This window comes from Lathamus discolor, chromosome 1 (genome assembly GCF_037157495.1).
Source record: "Lathamus discolor isolate bLatDis1 chromosome 1, bLatDis1.hap1, whole genome shotgun sequence".
Classification (NCBI taxonomy): domain Eukaryota; kingdom Metazoa; phylum Chordata; class Aves; order Psittaciformes; family Psittacidae; genus Lathamus; species Lathamus discolor.
In genome coordinates, this window is record NC_088884.1 from 72326009 (window position 1) to 72349413 (window position 23405).

Here is a 23405-nt window from a genome sequence, read left to right on the forward strand (position 1 = left end):
GACTTGGCATCTCAGTAAAGTCCACATGGGCAGCATCTCTACACAAAACATCCCTTCTGACTGAAAAGAGGACAGAAATCACACTTGTACTACTTATTCTCTAAAGCTGCCTAATTTTGTATGTAAAGCTCTTTTTGTATTTTGTCTGCAAGTGTTTGCAAAAGCTAAAACCAAGAAGACCTGCATAATATACACCCTTTTGCAACAGCACAAGATAATTGATTTTTACAGGGTGATTAGACTAGTCAGATTCCTGGACAAGACAACAGATGATGTTTTCACAGGATGAGCATCAGCTGTATAATAATTCACCAGTATATCAGGCAGTCTTGCTGTCTATGTACAAACTTAAATGTTTAAAGGCTAATCTTTGTCTTCTTGTAGTTGTTGAATTTATCCAAGTCTCTGCAATTTTCCCAGTAGTGGGGAACCTACCAGTCCCTCCCTTAAAGAAGGATGAGAGCACAAAACACCCACCATAAGGAGCAGCAAAGAGAAAACAGACTGCCTTTTAGGACACAGCACTAACTTTAGTCATGGCAACTACTGCAGCGGTATCCTGAATTATTCCAAACTAGTCTGCACCAACTGCGAAGGGGTCTGATGTAGGATTTTAGTGTTCACCTACTAAGACTGTTGATCTCTTGAGAGCTTTCCAAGACTTTAATCAAGTTCATTTAACACTTTCAAGATTGCTGGGTGTGAAAAGCTATATCCCTCCTCCTGGAGACTGCCAGTTCAGAAGATGATCTTCAAAAGATCCAATGCTTAGATATACAGACATCTCTGCAGAAAATGGCAACACCAACTTTCATTGCAGAGAGATAACATGGAATAGTGTTTGAAGCTACCAGAGTGTCAGGCCCTGACCTAGGTGGATAAAAATAGGGCGTCACAGAAAAAAAGAGTAACACTGAACAAAGAACCACCACCTCACTAAAAATACTAAGAATTTGATTGAATTATTGGCTGTAAACACATAACAAACAGTTGGGTGCAGGACCAAGGAAGAAAAAGCTAATGCACCTAAAACTGCAAGATGAGTCACTCATCTTTGGAAAAAAATATTATTAGCAGGGAACTGATTTTTGTACTTTTAATAAAGAAGCCTAAACCGATTGGAAATAAAATCCCAACTTGTTATTTCCATCCCAATCTATCAGAACTGCAAAAGTTCCATGCAGAAATTCTCCAAACACATTTTTTCCATCAGCTTCTGTGCAAAATAACAGGAGTTGCATTCCACTTCCATTTTCACTACCCCTACAACTTCCATATGTATTTTCATTCTCAGTTACATACGCACACAAAAAGATTTCGACAAGGTCAGCTTCACTGTTATTGATCAAAACTAACAATCTTACCAGCCACTTTCTCTCTCGAATAGGGGACATGCTTAAACGATATTTCAGGCAAACAGTTTACATCAAAAAAGATTATTAGTATTTTACTCAAAATTAAGTTCATTGTTTCTCTGCTTTCCACTTTAGATTTTAGACAAAGCACTTTTTTTGCGTATCAAAAAAACCCAAACAAAACCTTTCAAAGCAGACTGGTCCTGCAATTCTACCCACCTGTGCAACTCTTCAGTTTTGTCTTCAGTAGGGCCCATGGTTAATAAGCAGTGTCGAAGGATGGCAGCCATGTAACGAAATTGATGAGATTCATTCTATATAAATATAAATTATGAAGATATTTTTTCATTTTGAAGATTGCAAGTGGGACTTTCAGGTCACTAGAATAATAAAAATTAAAGATGGAAAATACCTATTAGATCGTAACATCCATCCCTATCAATAAAAGGACTGTACCTTACAGTTCTCTGAATGCTTAATGCAAACATAGCTGTCATATGCTGGCCTTTTAACTAGGCCTAGTGAAAGTTGCTGGGGACTTTTTTCCAGTTAAACGAGCTTTCACTACCAGAAAACCCCGTTTAAGCATCTGCTCAATTCAATACCACTATTCCTAATATACCAATACTATCTTTCTTCCTGTATTTACACATGGACGCTTCTTCACCATTTAGATTACTTATGTTCTTCATTTCATTTCATTTGCCTCCTCCTCATTTAGATCTTTTGCTGCCAAGTTTCATTCCCCCACCCAGTGTGTTTCTTCTCCTAATTCACTTGCTTCTGTTCCCTTGATACCTTTTCTCCATTTCATTAGCACCTTCTCTACTCTCAGCACCCTTATTTGCCCTACTTTTGCTCTATCCAAGTGATTTCCCCTTCCAATCGCCAACCAGACATCAGCACACAAAAGTACACCAGTAACCACAATCATTTAACTGTGTCTATCATTGTCCTCGTCCTTTTTCGTTAGTTCTTCTTGGCATCCACCCTATGTTCTGGTGCGTTTGACTTAGCGCAAAACATCCCAATGCATCTCTTGTAACACCAGCACCCAAATTTGTCAGCTGTACCACCTGCAGCTCTTATCTGGCTCTGCTACTTTGAAACCATCTCCAGTCATTAAATATTGATGGTTCAGCTGGTTCTCTCCTTCTTAGGATGGACCTCAATTTAGTTTTTTAGCCACATACCAAACATCTCTGCCCTCCTTTTATTTTCCATCCCATCTACTGTTTGTAATGCTCTCAGATTCTGCATCTTCAGCTCACTTTATTGACATCCTGTTTACTCTTCTTATAGATCATTAGTATTTCCACAGGGATACTCACTAAGCAGAATGACACCTAAAGTATCTGGCTAGCCATTACTAAAGCATAATTTAATCTAAAGGTTCCTTGCTTGTAGGAACTTTTAGTAGACATGTTAGATAAACTTTGTCTCAAACCACAAAATCAGCTTCTCCCACCTCAGAATGTTTTAAACTCTCATTAAAAACAAAAGAAAGGAAAATTTCCTGACAGCTGCATGCATGGGCTCTTCACTCAGATAATGGCCACATGAAACTTCATCAGGTAATACCACAACTTTCTGCCACCTCCCACCTGCCTTCCTGCAGTAAACTAGGCTTTTCAGGTCTCAGGATTCCCAGTGTTTTGTAAGATCACACGAACTTCAAGATCTGGATTTCAAGAGCTTACTTCTTATGAAGTGCACATGTAACACAGCTTCATTTTCCAACTTAACACCTGACATTATTCCTCCTCACAGAGTAACTTAATCACAAAGACAATACTTTCCAAACTCTGGACAAGTAAACATTCATATAGCTGTGTTACACACTTGACTTTGGGTAACTTTTCTCCCCTCCTTTCTCCCTCCAAAACAACCCCTTGCCTTTACAAAGAGCTTTCTCTGATAAAGATATTTTAAATGAAAGCCTAAGTCAGGAATATAAACAAGAAAAAAGTCCATCATTTTCTTCATGTTTCACTTAAATTCACAGTTTTAGCTTCTTTGACCCTCTCCCTATCTTAAATTTCAGGATTTCTTATTCAGGGTATCCTTGAGGCATTGAAGCAAAGAATAAGCTTTAGACTTTTCCCAAGTTTTACATCCCTTACTGTTACAATTAATGTCATATTTGCTGTTCAGTCCAATGCAGTAAAGAGAACAATTGTGTCAATTTTAACTACTGTAAACTTCTGCTTAGCTTTATATGCTGCATATTTACAATGACCAGTGAAAAGTTAACAGCACTGTTTTAGAGACAATATGATGGGAACTAAAAAGAAATATTCCCTATATAATTCTACAACTGTAGCACAGACAATGTTATTGGGTTATTCAATAAAAAAAAGTTACTATTTCTGTTCAGAAATTTAGGGATGCAACATATAGGAAGCATTTTCAAGAACATTCATTCAAGAACAAAAAAGCTATCTGATGCTACAATGAAAAACCCCAAGATAAATCCTATTCATAAGATGTAACAATGAAAGTGCATTTGGTTCTCATACTTGACCTCATCCTAAAAGATCAAGTTTCAGTCCAAAGCTGGTTTTGGGAGGATGGGAGATAAAGGTATTAAAAACAGTGGCACTCTTTCCTCTTTCTTCAGTTATCTGTTAAAAATTAGACTTGATGTGCTTATCATCATGTCCAAAAATACCCAGAAGAAAACTAGACAGACTTCCCAGCTTTAATTATTACCCCATTGCTACAGTCCACAATCTCCAGAGATGCAGTTATTGACACACTTACATTAAACAGTTTTTCCTAGCCAGCTGATTATTAGTAAACAGCAGGCTAAACAAAACCATTTTAAAGAACACTTCAGCTAAGCCTTACCTCGCTGTGGACATTCCAACTGTCAAGTGTTACATTAAAAAGAGCTTTTAGTGCCTCAATGGCACAATCTGTCTCTTGCGAAGACAGAGGAGGCCTGTCACGATCTTCTGCTGCTTTATATTCTTCTGTCCATCTTACACTCAGGGAACTTTCCAAAGCCTGAGTCAAAACTTGCACCCCTTGTAGTTCCTGACGCAACTGTGATCTGATATCTGTGTGCAGAAGTGACAAGAGGAAGAGGAGACGCAAATCAAAGCATTTAATGTCATCAACGAACTGTTGGTCCTTACATTTTTCCAGAAGACTGCAGAGCATAGCTGCAAGATTCAGTTCCAAACTGAGCTTCTGTGCAACAGCACTATTAAAAATTATGTTGCAGAGGCATTTTAAAGCTTCTACTATAACAGGAAATTCAGAGACTCTCTCCAAAGGATCTTCTGAAGTGTCCAGCTTTGCTAGCCTCATGAGGATCTGCATGTTCCTCTTCGTGGTGACAGGCACTAAAACCTTTTTGTCCCTGGAGAGAATCCGGAGGGCCTCCAAGCAGGCAACTTGACATGAAGTTTTTGTGTCTTTTTCAAGGATGTTCAGAATTCCCTCACACAGTTTCTATGCAAACACAGACAAACAAAAAAAGGAACAGTTTTAGCATCAAGATATCTGTGGCAATACGAAACTACTTTTGCTAAGCTTCCATATAGCCTTTTAGTTTTCAGCTGACTTGAGAAACTAGGTATCCAATATTAGCTCTTCAAAAAATAAACCATTGCAAGACCTCCAAAGATCATCAAAAGCTTTCCTCACAGATACCATCTAAATACATCAACAGATTGGCAAAAGCATTAAGCCAAAGGGCAGATGCTATCCACCATTGCCAGTTACAAAGTTTTCTCAGGATTGGGACTAAAAACCTGAGTACCAGAGTAATAAGGCTAGAGAGAAACAAGTGGCATTAAAAATACATCAAAGTAGAACAGTCACACCTACAGTACCTGTAAAATGATGCTGAAGTTGTGTCAGTCAGGGGAAGGCTGGGGAAAAAAGAAACCAAACCAAACTAACTGCTGCTCAACATACAAGTATTAGTACTCCATGTTTAGTAACAGCTATAATTTGTTGCCACGTCAACCTAATCTATGGACTTCTCCCATCTTAAGTAAGATCCTTAGAAATGTTACCTCTGACATAGAAACATAATGCAGTTTTATTGGAAGACTCAGGCTGTAGCAGTTTAAATAAATCAACAAAACTGCTGCTTTTTGTTCTTAAAGTCGAAATACTTCACTGATACTCTACAGCAACATGACTGCAGGGGTAAACATTAATCATATGAATGCAGTATGGGAAAATACAACACTCAAACAATCCGTGGGTCAGAACAGTAACACTGAATTACAGAAGAATTGCCTTTTATAAGACAGAAACAGAAAATCAGATGATCAAAAGGGAGAAAAGATAGGACAGAAGAGATTGCTTGATGAGAGAAGACTTCATATGCTTTTTATGCATTAAGCTCAGGACAACACTACTACTCATGGGTACCAAAGCCAAAAGGATAGTTACAAAGAAGTTCCCAGATAAATGGCAATCCAAACTGCATTGTACTTTACAGCTCTTCCTTTTAGGACACAGTTCCTCCTCCTTTTTCACCCCCAAGCTTTGTGTCTTGACCATCAACACAAATAAACTACCAAAGAAGCCAGATCGGCAACTGAATTGAACAGCCTTAGTGCAGAACAACCGCTTAGGACCTGAAACACATATTGCAGTCTCAAACAGTTTATATCAACAAGAAAGTGATAAAAAAACCCCAAACCACAGGAATACTAGTAGAGCAAAAAAGAAAAGTTCTTTCGGAAGGGTCTCTGGAAATGCACTTTTCACCACTACCACAAAAATAAGGCCAGGAGCAAAACTGCTTATCACCCTAGCCCAAAGTTCCAAACAAAAGTTCCATTTGGATCACCCAAGCAAGTTTTGTTACTGTGATCACTTGTGATTAAAGCCAAAGAAATAAAAAAAAAAGCTTAAGTCTAAAGCAAATCTAGAACAGACACTTCAGAAGAATAAGGGAGAAAACAACCCAAGTCTTCAACAATGTTAAAAGACAATCTGTAAACAAAGTCAGACAGTAGGAACTCACAATATGATTTCCAGTACGCTCGTCCTGCGGTGAAGCCCACCCAAAAGCACCACCCAGACGATCAAGACTGTAACTGCATCTCCACAGCCCTGACTAGATTAATCCAGTAAGAGTTTGAAAACAAGGAGTGAGCTCCACCTCTTATTATCACACAGGCAACATGAGAAGTCATAGTCAGAATATTACAGGCCCTGCAGCAGTATAAAATCCACATCTGACCACCTGTACAGGTATATAGATACTGACTGTGGGAATTTCATGGACAAGTACCTGGAAAAAGATACTCAAGTACAGAGTTTCCAGTGTTCTTCAACAGTAACCTAATGCTGCTCCTACAGACCTGTATAACCCTTCGACTTGAGCACAGCATGTCAGACCTGCACTAAATATTTCTGAAGGTGACGCCTTTGAAGCATTTTTTAAGATATGCTAGGAAACAAAAAAATCACCAGTCTAGATCCACTTAGCTGGTCACAGCTTAACGCCGTATGAGAATTTTGTTTCTATTGTTTAAAGAGTTTTCCATACAATTAACTCGGCTTTTGCAAGCTGAAGCAACAGTTGTGAGGTCTGTCTGGTTTTGAGGAATAACACAGAACTGAACAGACACTTCACAGAACTCCAGGAAAAGGCCAGTTGATTCTGTTAAGCACATTTTAAGCACATTTCTATTGGACTTAGCAGTTACAGCCTTCCTTGTTAACATCAGCTACCACAAGGTGGTCTGCAATAACTTACCCAAGTCCAGCTGCTGGTTTACCAGCTGGACTCTCTCATAAGAACTGTGTAGCAGTACCATACTAACACCACAAGAAGCCAAGTTACCAGCCTTCCCCAAACCAAGATTATGAACGAACACTTCAGAGACAAACTGGGCCAGCCAGCCTGCCTTATCAATAAATAAATGCAGCAAAGAAGTGTATTTGAATTTTCATTAACAGTGCTGAAGGTTTCTTCTAGGACTTCAAATACCATGGATCACCTCATAAATTATCTGACCTTATCAAACCCCACTGAAATTAAAGGGAGTTTCCACTCGGTTTTGTTAGCAGCAGAGCCTATACACATCTTCCATCTGGTGCTCTGGCCTTTAATCTCCGTCAGATAAAACCTGAACACTCATTTGACTACAAAGAGACCAATCCTCCCAAAGTCAGACTGATTTCTCCCCCAACCCCGTAAGTTGTACCCACCTGCTGCTATGGAAGTGTAACTGCAATCTCAAAAGCACTGCAGGGAAGATCCCCAAAAGCACCAAACCCCCACTGAATTGCCATGGAAGGTGAAAGCCTAACCTTCCTTCTACACATTTGAAGACTGCCTTTGCAATTTAATTCAAGATTATAAAAACCATCATCTCATAGCTTCAAATCTTAGTGAATGCAGCAACAGAGGATTCTTAACTCTGAATAGCTGTACAAAAGACAGAGACTAACTAAACAGAATAATGTTTCTGAAGCCTTGGCTGTGTAAAAGATTTCCCAATATAAACAAAAGCTAGACTTTATTCTTAAAAGCATCAATTATTACTCTACTAGACTAGCACACTAGATTAACAACTAAGCCATCACAAACTTAAGAACAGATTACTAAACTTCCTAGCCATTACAACAAAAACCACTTTTTTTAAGATCTAAGACTCTCATAAGTGAAAATCAGTTAGGAACTGCTGGCAAAGTTCTCTGGACTTAGACCCTGGTGAGCCATAAAGAGGGATTTTAAAGGAACCAGCATTCAGTTATGATAATACCACTTGCAGTACTGCCAAAATCCATGACAGTGAACCATTGCTGGCTGATCTCAAGTGCCAATAGGAGCTTAGGAAAAAATACAGCATCTAACTACAGCTGAAGAGTTATCCATGGGAAGTTTTGAAGTAAGGACACAAAATTCATCCTATTAGGAAATCACCTTGGAGACAACTTAGAATAAACGCTATACAGCACATTTTCTTCTTTCTCCTTGATGGTGTGAGGAAAGTGATCCCCAGAGAGAAGAGAAACAGGAAACGATGTGACCACAAAAGCATTATTATGCTTTTCATTTTCTTTAGGTGGTACTTTTTCTATCACCCCATAGACCATTAGCATGGCATAAACTAAGGGGCACAGATGTTGTTTATTTGGTTGGAAATGAAAGCACAAAATACCATCTGATGATTGTCCTAGTTTCGGGGCCTTATTGCTACTCCCTAAATTACTGTATGAACTTAACATTTCTTTTTTTGAGTTCTCTCCTTTCAACATTCAGAAGGGAGTTTGACTTTCATCAGTTCTGCTACAGCAAGAAGTGCTTTCCATGTACTTTTTCCTATAGAATCAAGGCAGTTTCTAGCCTTTTTAAAATCGTAAAATACAGTCACTTCTCTCAAACTCAACAATTATTCTCAGCTTCCTTGCTTTCAGTAAGATTAAGCCAGTTTCTTTTGCTACGCTGTTTCTTCTGTCTATGCTGCAGTGTAATGATAACACATTTTCAAATTTTATTTCATGTTAAAAAAAGGAAGCCCCAAAACACCCATTTTGTCATCTTGTCTTGACAAGTAAAATATCAATCCATTTTGGTCCTTTATCCTGATGGCATCAGCTCTTGATGCTAAGCACCAACACAGTCCTATAGAAAAAAAATGCAACAACCTGAGATACAAGAGACCTGCATTTTCTTCCTTGCTCAGCCACAGACCTATTGTGTGGCTTTGGGCAAAAAGGTATCACCTCTTTACTTCCATTTTCTTTTGCCATCTTTGCATACAGGCTAATTAGATTGGAAGGTGGAAGCAGGGAGGAAATGAAAGCACTTCAAGTGCTTATTAACAGGTGCTTATATTTTCCAGGCTCAACCTCAGCTAGAGATTCTAGGTGCTTGTGAAAAAAAGGGTACTTCATGATCTGGCTCTTTGGCCCTGGGGTGCCTGCACACAAGGTCCTTTTCTACCTCCCCTCTTTGTGCTCGAAGATGTTTAGAAAGCATACTTGACCTATATTAACTTCTTTTCAATTCAAAGATCAGTAAACTTTGGCTACATTATGTCAGCTGAATTTACTGTAGCTTCTCAACACCAGAATAATAAGTGTCTCGGTGAGAAAAGGAGACAATTTCCCTTTATTTGCTTCTTTCCCTTTGGCAAATCATTCTCTTATACAGGCTTTCAGATTAGAGCACGAACAAGAGAATAGTCTCCACACTGCAAGTTTTCAAACCCAAGCAAACACCACTGCTTTATTAAACGTAGCATTTAATTTAAACACAGATTGTTCGGTGCTAGAGAAGCTGCAATTCAAAGGTGAGCAACAGAAGTTCTGCTAAACATTACAGAAACAGAGTGCATACTTTATCTCTTTTTCTCTGCACCTTTATTTCTTACTTATGCCATAGATGCTGTAAGTACCAGGAGAGGTACACTTCTTAGCAACTGAGTTTAATTTAAAGCAAAGGGGAAAAAAACCCAACTTGTTGTTATATTGACTCGGAAATAGATGTTGCTCCTATTTCTCCACTTTCCTCAAGTAACAGAGCATATTAGTAACAAAATTGCAAGAAAAGCCCATCCAGAACAGAAATGCTGCAACAGAAGAACACTGGAAGTGTGCTTGGTTTTGTATCACCTTTACTTGTTTCTGAGGATCAACAGTCTTAAGAGTTGTTCATACATTTCAAGGCATATATTCATACATGTTGACAGAACAGTGTATTAGCACATGGAGAGCAATATGAGTATGCCAGACTTACCAAATTCTTACTGCACTTATTAGGCTTAACTTAAGCAAAAAATCAAGCTTTTTAAAGAACTGTCCACAAGAATCAAATTAATCTTGCCCACTCTTCTTTAATTGCTGGCAAAGAAAAGTCACAGAACTAACAGTAAAGTGCTTGCTCACTCTTAGCATGGATAAACCAGAAGCCACCATGTCTTTGGCTTCTTTAAGTATTATATGCCAGGGAACATTTATTTAGGAGAACAGGAACATCGTAAGTGGTGCTAAATAATGCTTTCCTTCACCTGCACTGGCTTAAGTCTCTCTAGCTCACTTAGTCTTCTGACCCATGCTTTTCATGACTTTCAAATTTCAGTTTTATTTAAGTTGTCTCTAGGGCTTCAGCTGAAGTATGTTCTTAATTTAACTCAGCCTAGTTCGTTTGCTGTTCAGTGGTGAGAATGGTTAATGAAACCAAGTGTAGTGCCAAACAGAAAGTTCACAAGGAACTGTATTTCCCCAACAGGTCAACTAGGTCTGCTGCTGTTTACCAACTCTGTTTTGTTATCTATTCCTCGAACTTACCTTCTACTTCACTATAAACATGAAGATTCATAGCAGATTCTACTAAATTTTCAGGTAGATGAAAGGAATGTTAGTAGTAAGCACAATAAACTGTACATGAATTTTTACAACTCTAAAGTTTCTGTAGCTCTCAATGTTTCTGAAGTTTCTCTTAAAAGATAAGGCAAAATTAAGCGCTTTCCTAATTTCTTGTATTTTCAGTAGACTATGCAAACCAGTGTTGCCAAAAACATAGTTTCTCTGGTTTTCTGCAAGCTAGAGATAAGAGATCAGAGGAGCAAAGAGGCACAATTTGGAAGTACTAAATAAGAACATTTCTGCTAACAGGAGCAGCATCAAAAGAATAAAATAATTGTTTTATTAGATTCCAAGTAAGAAAGTAAGCCCAAGAATATTTCAAAAGTTAGTTCAAGCTTTCATTTTCTCTGGAAGACAACAGCCACATAACATTTACAATGAACTGTGCTGACAATTAGATAACCTCCTCTGAAAAGGCCATGCCCAAATTTTGCCTAGCCTTTGTGGACACATAAGGGTGGAAATGGGAGGTGTACACTTGTATTCCTTGAGGATTTAGCCTTCTTCACATGAAAACTTCACTGCTGAGCCCATACTGACAGCAGGAGGCTGACATGTTTGGCAGGAGTCAGCCAGCTCTGACATACCAGAAATCCAAGTCGCAGGTGAGATGGCATTTCGTAGGGAACGCAAGGAGAACACACCGGAATCTGTGTTGTCAGAACTGGTGGAATAAACCCTTGGTTCAGGTCACAGAAAGGTGAAATTCTGCATAGCTGCACTCTCAGCAGCCCTCCTTGCCCTCTCCACTGAACTGGGAGAGGGAGAACCTCTGTAACTCAGAGGTGAAAGAAGGGTGTTATAAGGAGAGATGGCTTGGCAGAAACCTTATGAGATACAAAAATTGAAAAATGCAGGATGGGAGCAGGCAGGACCCAAGGGAATTAAAACAAATGCTTAGTATTAATGAAGGATACTTAGTAACTTTCCTTCTCTTAACAACTGGTACTCCCTTAGGGGGTTCCAGTAAAGTCAGAACAATAACAGCAATTAATACTAAGATACCACACAGTGTGTCCACAGGAGCACTTGAGCTTAGTATTTTTATAGGTCACTCACTAACAGACTTTAAAAGCTCAAATAAAGTTACTGGGAGGAGAAAAGCTCTGTGCCTTTGTGGCTGCAGGAACCTTCAGACCTCCCAGAAGTGTCACAGTGTCAACAGCACTATCTAATAATGAGGCTCTGCTGAGATTTAGAACATAACGGCATCTTGCTCCATCAGCATATTTTAGTGCTCACATCCTTCCAAAGTTCAAATATGGTACAGTCCACAGCCTTAAGGAATATCCTCACATCATGAATTTAATTAGAAGAGAAAGGCCCACAAAATATTTGATATGATTTACCACCATCTATATCACCAGCTTTCAAACAGCAGCATGAGGGGAAAAGACTGTTTTGCTGATTGTCTTCCCACTAAAGAAAGCCTTGCATTTTAGATCCATTATGTTCACGAAAACTGATTTCAGCTTTTAAAGATTTAGATTACAGGACAAACCCAACAAGTGAGCCAGAACCAGTAGAGCATTAATAAGGAGTTAAAAGCCCTACAAAAGGTGAAGCAGAGAAAACACAAGAGTTAAAGAGGAAATACATCAATCATGAAGACCCTGGTAAGAATATGGCTTATGAGTAATATTCTTATATTTGGCTGCTGCTTCCTTTTTTTTTCCCCTTCCTCCTTTAAACTCAGCATCTTCATCCAATTTTGAAAGTCAGTCTTGCTTGCTATCTTGGACAGATTTACTTTTTCTGTTATATCACCTAGGCAAATGGTGCTGTAGCTCCTTCCAGTTGTGGAAGGCCATGGTTAGCTAGGGAATCAGTACTGACAGATGTTTCCAAGACACAAACAGTGCTGTGATTTTCTCACCCTTTTAAGTCTTTAAACAGCACAAATGTGTTGCTACCTCAGAGGCAGGATTTGGACTTGTCAAGGTATAAATAATAGAGAACAAAACTATTAAATGATGAAAAAGTGGTTCTAAAAAAACCCTTTCCTTTTTGTATTAGGACACGTAAGTCTTGAGCAGAAGTGTCTGCTGTGCCAGTTCCAGAGGGAGACACTACGCCTGACACCTCTTCTCCAAGGTGGCCGCCCAGTCATAATACCAGATACTAATTTTCTGGAGCTGATTCAAGCACAGACCCAAAGAACCAACTGTTTGTGTCAACCATACCACACTGCTGCGAGGCGCAGCAGTTCTGAAGACTCAACCTTTTCCAGCAAAACACTGTCAAGAACTTCTGGGCTGGTTGGGACAAGTAAGCATTCTAGATTTCCAAGAGCTGTTTAAGCCTTTCTGAAACAACTACAATGCCTTCATTTCAGCCTCAGCTCCAGAACACATTACCTCTGGCTGGTAATTTTTATACTGTTTACACACACAAACTGAAAACAGACTTTCAGAAATTAATAGTTTTCATTAGTATATACGAAGTTAAAGAATGGCGCCAAGTTGATCTGGCTGCCATCTGAGTAGATCATACAGCACAACACAGATTGCCAACTAATCTACACCCATAGCAGGAATCATGCGGGCCAATGCAGACATATACATCATTAAACAGAACCACCAGGACAAGTAGTAACTCACATTCAGATCTTGTGGGTTTTAATCTTGTGGCTGTGTCCAGACAGACAAGCTTGATAGCATTACCTCTTTTCCTGCCTTCTAGAGGACAAAACCTACTTTCCTCCTGGAGTTCAGCATTACAAACTCACTGCCAATTTAGTTACAGTCTAAAGCACCACGATTATAGCCATAGTACAGGAGAACAATTTTTGCTGTCCAATGTATCCAGTTTCTGTAATCAAGCCACAGTTTTGACCTTTCTGTCTTTCCCATTTTATATGTGTCACTGTTGTATGCAACTTGTCCTCTCCCTAAACAGTATTTAACCTAGAAAAGCATAAAGCATAGTTACTCCTACATTACACAACCCTGCTGCAATTCCAAGGTCACGACTGAAGCAATGTGGTAAGGCAGAAGAAAAAACTTGCATTACTATTGTTCTTTTACTTGCACTCTTGCATACACATGAATGATTTACAAAAAGTTTTCAAGTCTTGCTGAAGTAACTAAAAGCAAACTTACTCCTAGGTATGAACAAACCCAGTATTCAGCAAGAGATGGGTAAGAAGCATGTATTGCATTCATCAGGTTATATGGCAAGTTTCCAATAGCACCAGAAGCCAAAGACAAAAATCCTGAAGTCCTTCTTTACATGCCCCTATACCTGAACTTCAAGTCTTCTACATGACTTCATTATGGACTGTGACCCTTTGTCTAAACATTCTTTCACGGTAGTCATGCCAAGCTAATAGCAGCAGAACTGCAAACCTCAGCAACTCAACTGCATTTTGGTATCACTAAACAAAAAAATGCAACTTGTTTCTGAACTAGCATGAAACTACATCATACAGGCTTTGAATAACCCTCATTACTTTTGGTGGCAACTTCACTAGCTTGCTCCTAGTAAGAGCCTGTACTACTACTTTACCTTTCAATTTAAAGCATTTTTGGGTCTTTTTTCCTTAACTGAAGGATGAAAGGAGAGTGGCTCAATGTTGCACAGATACTAAGGATATCGAACACGTGCAGCTGAGTAGCTGTTAAAAAAAAAAAAACAACCCAGCAAACAAATACAACCACAGAGAAAATCCTACACACATACCCCACCACTCATTGTCTTTATTTAGCTTTTGCCAATTTTGTCTTCCTATCTATTCTCCTTTCCTATGTTCTCTACTTAGCATTCCATTTTCAGACTAGACACTTCCTCATTCTCAAGGTAAAAAAGGTGGAAGGGATGTGGAGGGACAAAAAGGAAGAGGACAAACATAGTAAGAAAAACAAATAAAGATCCTACCCGAATTCTAACACAGATCAAAAAGGACACACACAGTCCATCACCACATTACTCAACATCAACTTTGAGTAAAGCCATAGATAAATCCAAGCTAAAATATCTTTCAGTAATAGTGTAGTGAAGAACTGTAACTTAAAATTAGAATACACATAACCGATGTGTTTGTATAAATGCAAAAGACAGAGACTTATCCCACCGATTTTTACCATAGAATCCCCAATTTAATATGTGGAAATATTTAGATTTTGCACAAAATCATGGAATGAATCAATGTGTGTCCAATCTGAGACAAGCTATCCTTGCAGGAACTTTGCAATTCTAGTTTCAAGCTCAGTTTATTTCAGAAATAGTGGAAACATGGAGCCTCATTCACTAACGAACATTTCTGAATAAGTATGCAACTCAGCCCAAAAACTAATAAGAAAAAAGAAAGGAAGGGTCTTGTCATTACAAATTACACCATAAAAATAACAACAGGGAAGAAAAAAAAACATGTCCAAGCTTTAAATATGAGGCTGTGGATGGATCTCCAGGGACTTGTTAAGCACTAACACACCTGTACAGCTCCATGGTACAACACACGAACATTTCCCATCTTTGGAACCTGACACACAGAGCACACATTCCACTGACTACAGCTACCTTTGGATTAACAGACTTCTGTTGCACTGTTTCCCTTATAGCTCCATAGATTTCTTCTGTACTTGTCTCTTAATCTCTAGTATTCTTTAAGTAGCTAACATAGACAAGAAATACAGCTGTGATATTGCTACCTGGCAAGAAGAGAGAAAATAGAAAAATGCATTGCAAAATTTTTATCTCACTAGATACAAAAGACTGGCTTTATTCCTCCAGCCCATCCCAAATCTGTACCCTATACATTTATGGGTTTTTCTGTTACTACTTTTAGTCAAGACAGGGGTTTCCGTTGGAGGCATCTGCTTTTCTCTTTCAGAAAACAAAGGTGAATGGGTAGTTGCCATGTCTCTTTGAAGAAAGAAAATATTAAACCAGAACTTTATGATCACTACTTGCACCATTTCACAGTGGCAGCTAAGTTAAGAGACTGCTTTCACTTTTTTATACTTCTAACCAGAGCAGGGATGCAGCTTGACAGCCTATTGTATTTACCTTTCTTTTGTCTTCATCTGCTGGATCAAATCTGAAAATGGTCCGATTCTGTAAAAAAAGAGAAGAGTTTGCATTTGTTACATGAACATCAGCTGCTAAGTATGTAATACCTGCAAAAATACTGTAACACTTTAGGAGCCTGGTAAAAACCAATCTCAGATAATGAGGCCACAATCATGCCAACTCATGTCCCTTTCCCTTTCAACCCAACAGCATGAGCTTCAGTAAGTGGCTCCAAGTAACAATCTCACAATCACTATCAGTACAGAGCAACCCTTTGTCTTTGGGCTGTTTCTGAGGTGCGTTAACAACCTCACGCATGACACTGCACAGTGTAAAAAAACGTTAGCTATAGCCTTGTATTTTTCAAACACTTTATTACTCAGATTCTTCCCCAGGCAGTTCTGGCTCACAAGCTTTTGACTGTACTTTAAAATGTCCCATACCAGAATCACCATAGGATAGTCTTGCCCAGAAAACAAGCAGAGCAAATCAAATAAGCCTCACCACAAAATCTACCAGTTTCCATATTGTGGCTATTTCCAAACCACATTACCAAGATACCTGCTTCTCTGGTACAGTCAAACACAAGATAGGTATGGTCTAACAATGAGTACTCATTTCCTGTTAAACACTTCAAATAGTAGTTGAGAGTAGTTCTAGCTCAGTTTCCTGAAGCATGTTGTTAGTGAAATACTACTCATGGGACATAAACTTTATTGTGCCAAAGACAACAGCAATAATACCAGACAGTTATTTTAACAACGTCTTAAAACCTTCCAAGTGATTAATCATGATGAACAGCTTCTCAATTTCAATTATTTATAATACATTATTTATAGTATACAACTTGCTACATCATGTAAGTGACCTTCCATAGCACATTAGTGGCCTCTTACCCTTCATGACACAAGCCAACAATTACAGAAAGGCCTTGGTCATCTACTCTACAATCAAGTGTTACCAATATCAGTTAGATCCCTGATGACAGTAGGAAAATAATTCCTTTTTCCTTTCTCTTACAGGGCTCCCAATAACACTACTGAACCACACAAGTTAAGCAAAATGCCAGCCAAAAGCAGGTGAACATTAAAATATGAGAAATTAACCAAAAGCAGGCAATATCTGCACTTGCACATGAACATTCTTGGAAATTTACAGCAGAAGTGTAGTGACAGTTCCTCCAGTCTGAACACTGGAGAACCAGAAGTTTGGAATAATCATTGCAAACAAGGCAGCACAGAGACCAAGAAGAGACCTACTAACTTCTCTCATTGGCTATTCTACAGCAACCTGCACCTTTGAAATACACTTAATCCATCTTTTCTCTTCAATTGAGGTATATTTAATTTGTTATTTGGGAAAAAAATAAGGAAACCTAAAGCTCAGAAGAGGCATAGGTAAAGATCTGGAACCTGGAGTACTCTGCCTGTCTCTGCTGGCCCACAAGCAAGATAATGAAGTTAGTAACATGTTCCTCAGAGAAATGTAGGAAACATTAAGGCAAACTTCTTGACAAGAAACACAGCAAGAAAAATGTCATGTTGAGACTTCAGAAGTATTTAGCTACACATGCAACCCCCAGGCTTCATTCAAAGACTTTAAATGTCTTTGATATAGACATCTGATATATACAGAACAGAAACTGCAAGATACCAGTTACTGCCAATGCTAGACTTAAAACATAGACTTAAAACTATATACTGCATGTAAGACAGCAAACTTCAAGCCATCTCTTCGAGGCTGAATGGTAACTGTACACCAATCCACATTCATTTGGTTTCCCACTAATGACAGAGCCAGGAATCTTTAACTAAACACCTAAATGTTTAGTCCTGTAACAGATTCCTAGATTTCAGCAGATAGTTGGTTCAACACAACAGCATTTACATCTATAGCCAAACTCTGAGTCAGTACAAGTTTTAGATGCTTGTGTACCAGTCACAGAAGTGTCTACACAGAAGACAGACACCTGCTGGGTCGAGATGTGATCTTTAGAGACAGACTATTCTGCTCTATTAAAATCCAGGTGTCAAGATGTCCCTATCAAAGGTGGAAGAAGGAGGGGGGAGGGAGAGAGAACGTGGGAATCCATCTAACATCTAGCTTCACTCCAATTTCTACTTCCCAACATCACCTTCCTTTCACTTCTTGTCTCAGTGCACACATACCACACTGCGATGGCAGTACTAGGTACTCTAATACTTGTCAGCACTAAAAGCTCAACCTGTCATAATCCTGCTTTCAGCTCCCTTCTTTCCTCTGCTTGCCCAGAAATGTAATAAACCAAGTGAGGTTTTGCAGTCCACTTCGGACATACCCCCGTCCCACTGCAGAGCTGTTCCCCTGCACGTTGACCCCGTCACTGCTGAAGCAGTGCAAAGGGAAGGCCTCTCCCCAGTACATCACCCAGACCTGGCAACAGACGACTGCCTGCAAAGGGCAGCACTGCGGGCAGCCGAGCAGGTACACAATGGTCCGAAAGGCTCCAGTGTTACTCTCCCAGCCTCTTCCCTGGGGTACACGCAGGTTAAAAGATGTCGGAAACAAACTGTGTAACAGCTCTTTTTAGAGCCTGATAACCGATAACCTGCTACGCTCCACGTCAGGCACGTAAGGCACAAGCAAGACAGAGGGCGCGGGGGGCCGAACCAGGCACTGAGCGTTATCTACCCGCGATACCGCTGGCTGCGCGCTCCCCTGGGAGCCTGCTTCCAGCCAGGCGCGGGCTCCGCTCGGCACCCCTGCACAGAAGGCGGGACAGCACTGGCGGACACGCCGGGGAAGCGGCAGCAGACGCGGTGGACGCAGCGGCCCCGCCGGAGAGCCGAGCGCGGGGGGGCAACGGCGGGGACGACCCTGTGCCCCGCGGGGCTGCGAGGGGAGCTGAGGGGCCGGCTCGTACCGCGAGGGCAGGGGGAACGGCCCGTTACCTCCTCGTTGTACCGCGCCAGGACCCGTTCCACAGCCTCAGCGCTGCCGCGCCCCTCCACGGCCTCCAGCACTGCGCCCAGCTCCATGCCCGCCCCGCTCGGCTCGGCTCCGCCGGCAGCTGCCACCGCCCCGCCGCGCCCTGACCTCCTGCCCCGCGCACCCCTCACGTGACGCGACGTGACGTGTCACGGCACTACGCTCACCTTGGAAATGGCCCGGACTGGCAGGCAGCGCTCGAGCGCTATTGGCTGGAGGCTCCCCCGGGAGCCCTTCTATTGGCTGTCTTCCCGCCGGCACGAAGAGGACTACGCCTCCCAGCATGCCAAGCGAAGAAGCACTGCGGTGCCCGGCAGGGTCCGGTGCCGCAGGGCACGATGGGTGCTGTGGTCCTGCTGGGCAGCCCCGGCAGCGTGGGTTCGAGTCCCCAGCGGCCCCCGCCGGCTGGCAGGGTGCTCTCTGGTGTCTCAGTGGCACAAAGCTGACCCCGACATAGGCCCCCCTCGCTAGGCTTGTCCACTTGTGTGTTCCCTGCGACTCACCCTGCACTTACCATACCTGTCACAAGGAGAGCTGCCTGCCAAAACAAGGGCTGGCCGCTTTCCCTCCAGTTTGTCGGCAAAATGTGCTGCGTTTTATGGTGCCTTCAACCACACCTGCCTCGGGGCAGATACTCCAGCGTGACATGGTTGCAGAGCTGCCTCCCGCTCTGCCCTTACGCACCAGCCCTGCACAGAATGGCACTAAGGGGTGGCCTGAGTGAAGTCTGTGTCCATTGCCTGACGTGGGGCTTCACCGTAATGCCTGGCAGCAAAACAAACCCACCTTTCTCCAGTCTAACCCACCTGGGGGGTGGTGGTACCTGAACATTCCCCATTTCCATTTGCGGACAAAACCCCTCTCTCTGCTTTGCCAAAACTGCCTGCGTATTCAGGGAAAGTTGTACTGTGTCTCTGAAGAGCTTTTCAGGGCCATAGGTTTAAACTACACTGAGGAGAAACTTAGTATTTCCATACTCAAGGTGCCCGATAATCAAAATTCACTGTCCAGATAGCAGAAACAATGTATTGACTGAAAACCCCGGGGTAATAAAACTTCAGAGACAGCTGAGGTCAGTCCCTCCTTGAGGTATTTATTTGTTCAGTAGCGATTCTGGTCATGAAGAGAAACCTTTCATCTCACAAACCATCAGCTCCATGGTGGAAAACACCATCAGGGCAAGGAGGTTTCATCTGCAGATGGACAGTGGCTCCAAAGAGCAATGAAGGAGATAAAATTGTGTCGGTATGTGTTGAAGATGCAGACCCAAACCAGGATGTGAACTTTCTGATCAGCATTTCTTGCCACAGTGGGTGGAACTGAGATACAGAACCAGAACAGCATGGTCATTGGACTGCAAGGAGTAACAAAATCCAGCCCGACGTGCACCGCCATTTCTTCTGAGTCAGGTCCATGTGTGTACTAATGCAGCTATGGAGAGGAACTCAGTAAAAATAATCCTTTGCTTGTTGGATTTATAACTCAATAATAGTGCATGCGATTGCTTAGATTTCCTTCACAGCACAGCAAAACATCCATTTTACTTGTACATAGCAATTTTGTTATTTTTTTTTAATTAAAAACACCCTAAAAAATAGACACTAGGAAACTCATACTGCCCTTTTAAGGCACCTTGTTATTCATCATCGGTGAGTTCTAGTTTCCACTTTATGTAGCATATGAAGGATTAGGATTTGAATGAAAGAGGGGAACAGAATAAATTGCATCCTCTACCAAAGGACTGCCAGACCTTTTCAGATGGGTGCATACCATGAGCCCTTCCCATGTTAGTCAGCTTTATCTAAACCTTCCAAAGCAATGTCTGCCCCTGAATTTCATGGGTTTCAGGGTCAGTCACAACAGAATTGTGGGGCTGGGGAGGTCAGAGGCCATTTTTGTCAGAGGGTAGTGACCTTAGCAGCAAGAGGTAGCCTGACAAAAACAGGATTCATGCCAGTGAATGGAGTTCTCACTGCTCTTCCCCCGCTGAGTCTTTTTTCTACCTGGTAATGAAAAATCTTGAAGCATTGTAATGGATTTTTATATGCAGACATAAATGTATGTGTGTGTGTACAGCTGTTTAAAAATATTATACAGATGTTAGTTGTAATAGGCAATATTACATTATGTGGACTATATTACATACCTCTACCTTTTGTTATGCTTTAGCCCATGAAAAAGATCACACTTTTAATAAAATGTGTATTTGTTGTGAGAAGATAGAAAGTTAGCAAGAAAAAAAAGAAAAGAAAAAGGGAAAATGAAAGGAGAAAAAAAAAATAAAAGGAAAAAGAAAAAGGAAAAGGAAAAATAAAAGGAAAAAAGGAAAAGGAAAAATGGGGAAAATTAAAAGAAAGAAGAAAGAAAAAAGGGGGGAAGACAAGGAAAGGAAAGAGAAAGGGAAAAAAGAAAAATGAAGAAAAAGAAAAAAGAAAAAAGGAAAACAGAAAAGAAACAAAAAAGGAAATAAAGTGAAAATGATACTGAGTGCTTTGGTATGTGGTATAAAGTCTTCAGGAAGATTTGTGTAGTCTTTTATTTAAACTCTGTATTTACTTTATATGCCCATAAATAGGTGGCTAGTCAAGAAACAGCAGTTTCAGTAACCATGGTCAAGTGAAGGCTGCAGACTCTGACTCAGGAGGTTTGTCAGTTTGTACTAGAATGATTTAAGATTTTCTTGCCCCTAACCAGCCATTCTTCCCAGAGATTATCATCCTTTTCTGAGCTGCTGCACTTCACCGCTTGGTTTAAACCCCTGTGACCTGAAAGGTGCAGCAGTATGTATTAATATGGTGAATTCCAACCTGTGGTCAAGGAGGGGGCCTGCTTTCCCTTGCAGCACGTCTGATGCAGATGGGGATGGTGACCTCTGTAGAGTTATGTTTGGTCATCTAGATACTGCTATCGAGGAACATGCAGTTTATATTTCAGAGCCTTCATCAAGAAGCAGTTCAAAGGTAGTTGGAAGTGCATGTTCAGACTCCTGTGGCATCAATACAAGTTAATAAATGAATTAAAAATTAAAAATTGAAGAAAAAAAGAAAGGAAAAGACAGACTGTGCAGGTTCTGTTGCAAAAGCCTTTCAAAGCCCTATCTGACTGATGATGTTCTGTGGCTCTTTTATGAACAGTGTTGTGATGCTGCTGTTGGTCAAAACTGCCTCTCCCAGGTTTTTGTGCACGGTGTTGCATTTCTTAGCTCAGAAAGTCCTTACTCTTTCTGGTGCTGACACTGTGTCCAGTATCCCTCTTCCTTCCTGAACTTTCTCCCCGAGCTTTTGAAATCAGAGTTACTGAGTTGTCCCTGTACATATTGAAGGATATGGCATAGTTTTATGCTAAAATAGTCTCATCTTCTCCTTTCTTTCAGTCAGTGGGGATTAGACTTCCTTTAGTTTAGCAAGTTATCATAAAAATTGTGGGAAGTGCTTCTGGCTTCCATCAAGTGGTGCTGGGGTTCATCTCCATCTCGATCCTTCCAGAGACCCAGCTTTGAGTTAATGGTCCATTCTTCACACAAACATCTTGCCAATGCCTCTGGTCCTGTTGACCATGGCAAGGCGTGGTCAACAGTCCATTGGGTAATGGGAGACTGATCGATGTTCCAGCAATAATGAATGAGTGAACAGGGTCACAGTGGGCTCGCATCAGATGCAATGCAGTACAGAAAACTGGAATTCACTGGGGAAAAGAAAGTGGATTTTTCTATTCTAGTGCCTTTCTCGTACAAATTCCTCAGTCTTGATGAGGCAGATATTTCTATTAATATTAATTATATTGCTATTAATTAATAGGCCAGAATCAATGCTTTGATTTAAACATCTTTGATAACAAAATGCAGTGCAGGACATTGGTCTCAAACGCATCCAAACTCCATCTGCAAAAGACTGACTGCTAAAAAAAAAACTTCCTCAGATAATTTACTTTCCTCACGTGTAGACAACTTTGCCTGAAGATAACATGAATAAGTATAAAATAGATGAGTTAGCTTAAGCCTGATCTCCCTGCCCTTAACAAAAGTGAAAAGTGAAGGTATCTTGGTTAATAACGCTAGCTAATGGAGAAAAGTTTCAAAAGGTCTGTGACACTAACTGAGGAAACAAGATTTTTATCAGGTGCCTAGGGGTGGAGATGGGCTCCTGATGTCTTTCTGAAAATCCCTCTGGGTCTTCAACTGCATATTTAAGAGCCTGAACACTTCCCAAACCTTCCTGGAACATCCTTCCTCTCTCAGCCTTTGCAGATTTCCAGTGCACTCCTTTAGCTACTTCAGACCCCAAACTCTCTCCATTTTACTCACTAGCTGCTTTATTTACTTACCTAATTTTGCTGCTTTATTTACTTACCTAAGGAAAAATAACTTTTCCATTTCCAGTATTCTGGTGGCAACACATTTGTTACAGGATACTGTAAAGAAGAGAATGCATCTTACCTGCCCCAGTGAATACAATGGCTTGGGTGAGCAACATCAGCAGAGTTTATGCCAAGCCATCTGGAGTCATCTGTCCCGTCCCAGCCTTGAGCAGTTTGTAGCCACAAGCGCAGGTGTTAGGCTACTCATTTGCTGTCAGTTATGTATGTTCTCAAGCTCTTTGTTGAATAAAAACAGTCACATTTAGGATTTTCTGAATGTTTGCAGCTTGCAGAAGTTTCTGTGTTTAAGTAAATTTAAATGTCATCTGTTTAATTTCAGGAACTTTATTTGAGTGTGAAAATCCC

At 40.7% G+C, this 23405-nt stretch overlaps 1 protein-coding gene across 3 annotated transcripts in view; it reads right to left on the reverse strand.

The window, feature by feature from the left end:
- Positions 1–18781, reverse strand: part of RIC8B (RIC8 guanine nucleotide exchange factor B) — a 37431-nt gene extending 18650 nt beyond the window's left edge. For 2 of the 3 annotated variants that reach the window (XM_065679662.1, XM_065679670.1), the window contains exons 1-4: positions 18647–18781; positions 15714–15761; positions 4206–4814; positions 1575–1669 (exon numbers count right to left, since the gene is read on the reverse strand). In XM_065679662.1, the coding sequence (XP_065535734.1) occupies positions 1575–1669; positions 4206–4814; positions 15714–15761; positions 18647–18733 (839 nt within the window). In that variant the 5' untranslated portion in view covers positions 18734–18781. The remainder of the gene's footprint in view (positions 1–1574; positions 1670–4205; positions 4815–15713; positions 15762–18646) is intronic. The other variant, XM_065679679.1, reaches the window with a different exon arrangement.
- Between the last annotated feature and the right edge of the window lie 4624 nt (positions 18782–23405).